At 36.9% G+C, this 4,492-nt stretch overlaps 1 protein-coding gene and 1 long non-coding RNA gene across 2 annotated transcripts; both read left to right on the top strand.

Moving 5' to 3' along the window:
- Nucleotides 1-417: 417 nt before the first annotated feature.
- On the top strand, nt 418-1,692 carry LOC113472624. The gene is made up of 2 exons (XR_003394851.1): nt 418-709; nt 1,563-1,692. It is a non-coding gene; the product is annotated as an uncharacterized LOC113472624 (long non-coding RNA).
- Nucleotides 1,693-2,598: 906 nt separating this feature from the next.
- On the top strand, nt 2,599-3,932 carry LOC103522021 (the record flags this gene model as incomplete). The annotated part of the gene is made up of 2 exons (XM_008487131.2): nt 2,599-3,069; nt 3,695-3,932. Coding segments are annotated over exons 1-2 (378 nt in total), but the record flags the coding sequence as incomplete, so codon positions are not given.
- Nucleotides 3,933-4,492: the final 560 nt, after the last annotated feature.

Below are 4,492 nucleotides of genomic sequence, written 5' to 3'. Positions count from 1 at the left end.
AAAAAAAAAAAAAAAAAAAAAAAAAAAAAAAAAAAAAAAAAAAAAAAAACAAATGCATTTGCATACCTATTGGTTGTCCCAACAGCACGGGTCAGTGTTTAATAGGTAAGTTAAACTCTTGGATTAAGCGATCTAAATGTTTTTTTTTTTTTTAAATTTACACAGCCTATTTTGTACCAAATACATAAGACCTTGTTTAGACTGGCCTAAAGAAGTTGGAGAAACACTGGGAGAAGTGTATCGAGTTGAATGTAGACTGTGTTCAGAAACAAGACCAAATGCACCCAAAGTAACTAGTCTTTCTATCTTTTTCTAAGGACTTACTGAACGACCCTCGTACTTTGATTCAACCCCAATTTAGCACTTTACTGAGGAACTGAGGTATATTTAATCTTACCACAAATTATAAAATTAATTAAATTAATTAATTATTTTCAGGGTCCTGGGTGTCGACTATGAAACCTGCTATGAGTAAGGCCAGTGGTTTGGATTTTGGACCTGTACGGAAACCTCTAAAATGCCTGACAATAGAAGCGATTTCTGCAATTGAAAACCTAGTTGTAACAGCTAGGCTGAGCTAGGGTTTTAATTGCCGATGTCGTTGATTTTGATGTGCATTCATAGAAGAAAAAGTCACAGACGAAAACCTTCATAGCGGAAAAAAAAATCCCTTGAGGAAAAAAAAAATCCCCAATTTTACTATACTTAGGTAGGTACCTACCCTATGTACCTAGGTAGTTTTTTTTTTTTTGACGTTTCGTGTCTGATCTCTCTCTATCTCTAGTCCCCCTTGGCAGCCTAGTTAGCTAGGCCGCGGGTTCGATTCCCGCCCAGGGCGGATATTATCCTGATGGGATAATGTTCGTTCTCGGATCGTTCTCCTATCCTGTCTTCCTTCTCTCTTCGCTTTCGGGACGATAAAACCTTAGCAGTTACAGTTCCCTCTGTCAAACCTCTTTTTTTTTTTAAAAAAAAGCCTCTTGAAAAAAAGTCTCCTCCAAAAAGATAAAAATAAAATAAAATTTTTTTTTTTTTTTTTCGGACGTTTCGTGTCTGATCTCTATCTCTAGTCCCCCTTGCCAGCCTAGTTAGCTAGGCCGCGGGTTCGATTCCCGCCCGGGGCGGATATTATCCTGATGGGATAATGTTCGTTCTCGGAACGTTCTCCTATCCTGTCTTCCTTCTCTCTTCGCTTTCGGGACGATAAAACCTTAGTAGTTGCAGTTCCCTCTATCAAACCTCTTGAAAAAAAAGTCTCCTCCAAAAAGATAAAAATAAAATAAAATAGGTATTCCTTGAATACTATATTCAACACATTTACAATATTTGAAGGGGTTCCTATATCCTAATATACGAACTGCAAACTGAATTGCATTCACGTGAGTTTGTCATTCAAATCCATTCATGATTCAAAATTTAAATTTAGAAAATTAAATTTTGAAAAGAGCTACAAGATTCTTCAGAATTTTTTTCAATAATTTAATTACTCTCAAGAGGAAGAGAGCAGAATGAAGAGTGCCTTTATCAGTGCATATTACCTCTCTTTGCTTTACTTATTGCAGCAAAATAATTCTGTGATCAATGATGTTTCATCAAATGAAGTTTATGAGATAACTTTACCCAGTAATCAGTTAAATAATATGAAGTGTATTTAATTTTATACTGTGTAAAATAAATTCACAATTCCCAAAATTATTATTAAAAATTATTTACTTGTACGAATAGTTATTTAGAAAGGGTTAGATAAAATTTATGTCATTTTACCTCACTGTCTCTCTATATTTCTACCTAACTTAAATTTATTTGATTTCTTTATTTACAAATGGACTGTTTTTTAAAAAGTGTTATTTATTTATTCGAAATTATACAATCAATGTCTTCCAAGATTTGGTTCTTTGAAATAGCTTTTTTCTTCTTTGCAGATAGATATATTATTATTATTGGATTGATGAGAGAGATGCTTTCTTTACTACAATCTCATACATATCCAATTTCTTACTAGTAAGTCCCTCCTCTTTCTTTCTCCTCCTCCACCATCTCTTTCCTCTTTTACCTCTCCTCCCCCCTCCCTCCTCCTTCTCTCTCCCTCCTCTCTCTCCCTCCTCTCTCCTTCCTCTCTCTCCCTCCTCCTCTCTCCTTCCTCTCCTCTCCTCCCTCCTCTCTCTCTCCCTCCTCTCCTCTCTCCTCTCTCTCTCCCTCCTCCCAAAAGTTTTTTTTAAAAATAAGACTCACAACCGCTGCACCGGTTGATCAACCAATCCACCAAATGACAAAATAAAAGTTTTTTTTACTAAACGCTTGATTGTGACTTTCCACCAAACTAAACGTTTAGCTCTTGAGATCCACCACCTCCTCGAGCTGGTTGATTCGATTGGTGACGCACTTTTTTTTGTGGTGACGCACTTTTTTGTTTATTTTCAAGTTTTCAACGAGTTTTATAAAAATATAAAGCTATAACATTAAGGTTGGGCTAGTAAAAGATCCAAATTTTTTGAAATGATAAAAATTGAGTTTTTTTTTAATCCACCAATCCACCAGTGTTCATCAACCGGTGGACTCTAGCCGGTGCAGCGGTTGAGAATCTTATTTTCAAAAAAAACTTTTGGTCTTTATTTTTGAGACAATAAGACATTTGGGAAAATAAAACCTTAGAAGTTACAGTTCCCTTTATCAAACCTATAAGAAGAAGAAGAAGAAGAAGAAGAAAAAAAAAAAGAAAAAAAACTATAGGTACCTACCTACCCACCTTTTATATTGTTCTATCCAGGATTTCGTGCCATGGGCTGTTAGTGTTTTAGAGCATAAGTATTGTCAATAAATTGTCAATGTGTAATCCTAATTATTTTTTTCCCACATTTCAGGATCCTATGAATCTGGAGTGGCCACATATAAACACGTCTACTTCAATGCCACTCAGAACGCATTCAAAATGTGGCTCCTCACCATCGTGTTCATCATCGTTCTCTATGAGAGTATGAAGCTGCTGATATGGCTTGCTTTTCAGTGGAAGCTACGGGTGTCAATGTGTGTTCTCTTTCTGACGTCCTTATTTCCACACTACTATACTTGGTAAGATTTTTTTTTTTTTTTTTAATTTTATAATTAAAGTTATGCTTATTCAGCGCAATATTTTGGCTGTCTCGGTGGTGTCCTTGTCTGGTAATAAGACAAAGATCTGTCCTAAAAGTGAAGAGAGAAGGAAGACAGGTCAGGAGTAACCCAGGTGTTTTGAGAACAAACCTTATCTGTTTACAATGAAACTCACCTCAGATGTATATTTGACAACTTAGCATAGTGGATTTATGATCTACTAGTGCTTGACCCGTCCTTTGTACGGGATCAGCGTGGCATAAGAGTCATAACTTTGAGGTGCTTGCATTTTGAGTCGGGATGGAATATGACAAATTTATTGACAAAGAATAAAAGGCGGGGTACAAAATTGATTTCTAATCTTTTTTGGGGTGGGATGCCATTTTTGGGGGGGGGTGGGCACTTGATTTATTTTGGGAGGAACTGGAACAACTTGGCAGGGTCTTTTTTTATGCCACAAAGTGGTATTTTTTGGGGGGATAACAGTTATAACCTAAGACTTAAGTACTTGTAAGCCTTCCCTACAGGTCTCATCATCAAATCTTAAGTTGTTCCAGAATTGGGTTGACTGGTCCAAGACTAATTCTTTAGCTCACTTTTGCAGGTGGTGTTACATGAACTACTACAACGACGAGTACTACAAGCAATGGTATCACCAGCTATTTTTCAGCTTCACGGAAATTGTTTCATCCTTTACGATTCTCTACCTGTGTAGTACAACTCACGAGACGACTGTGTATAAACTCTCTGTGATCATCGGCATAGCATTGGTTCATGTGTGTGTGTCCAGCGTGGACCAGTTTGTGTCGAATGTGCTGCAGGGCGAAGGATATTCTCATCAGGTAAGAAATAGAATAGAATATACCTACCTTATTTATCCTGCTCAGATAGGACTGAAAAGTCCCTTTTTCCCCTCCCAAGTTTGATAGAGTAAGAGTTCTTACTTCTTCAGTCTTATCCCGAAAATTGAATAGAGAAGGACAGGCTAGAATAAAAGCCTTCCTTGTTAAGGTGAATTCCACCCTGGGTGGGAATCGAACCTGTGACCTAGCGCTTACAAGGCAGGTGCATCCTTCAGGCTACCTAGACTGGGTTATGTGTTTAACTCGTCTGAAGCTTGTTTCCCTTCCTCTTCCTATGGTTCAGTACAGGTGCTCTCACACCGAAAGAGGGGAAACAAGCCTCAGAAGATTGAAAATTAGGAAAGGAAAATAGGTTCTGTTGAACTTAGAAAGGAAAAATTCCCAATGAATTTTAGACCTTGATCAATGGTTCTGGATTTTTGTTCCCTAATGTGTTGATGGTGCTTCTGGTGGTGCTTTATCATTTTATGCATAAAAGTTTATTAAAGTACACGTCCTATTTTGGATTAAAAAAAAAAAAAAAAAAATGGTTCTGGATT

Source organism: Diaphorina citri, unplaced genomic scaffold (assembly GCF_000475195.1).
Source record: "Diaphorina citri unplaced genomic scaffold, Diaci psyllid genome assembly version 1.1 scaffold6585, whole genome shotgun sequence".
Taxonomy (NCBI): domain Eukaryota; kingdom Metazoa; phylum Arthropoda; class Insecta; order Hemiptera; family Psyllidae; genus Diaphorina; species Diaphorina citri.
Note: the sequence above shows the minus strand (reverse complement) of the source record. Positions and strands in the feature narration are given on the sequence as shown.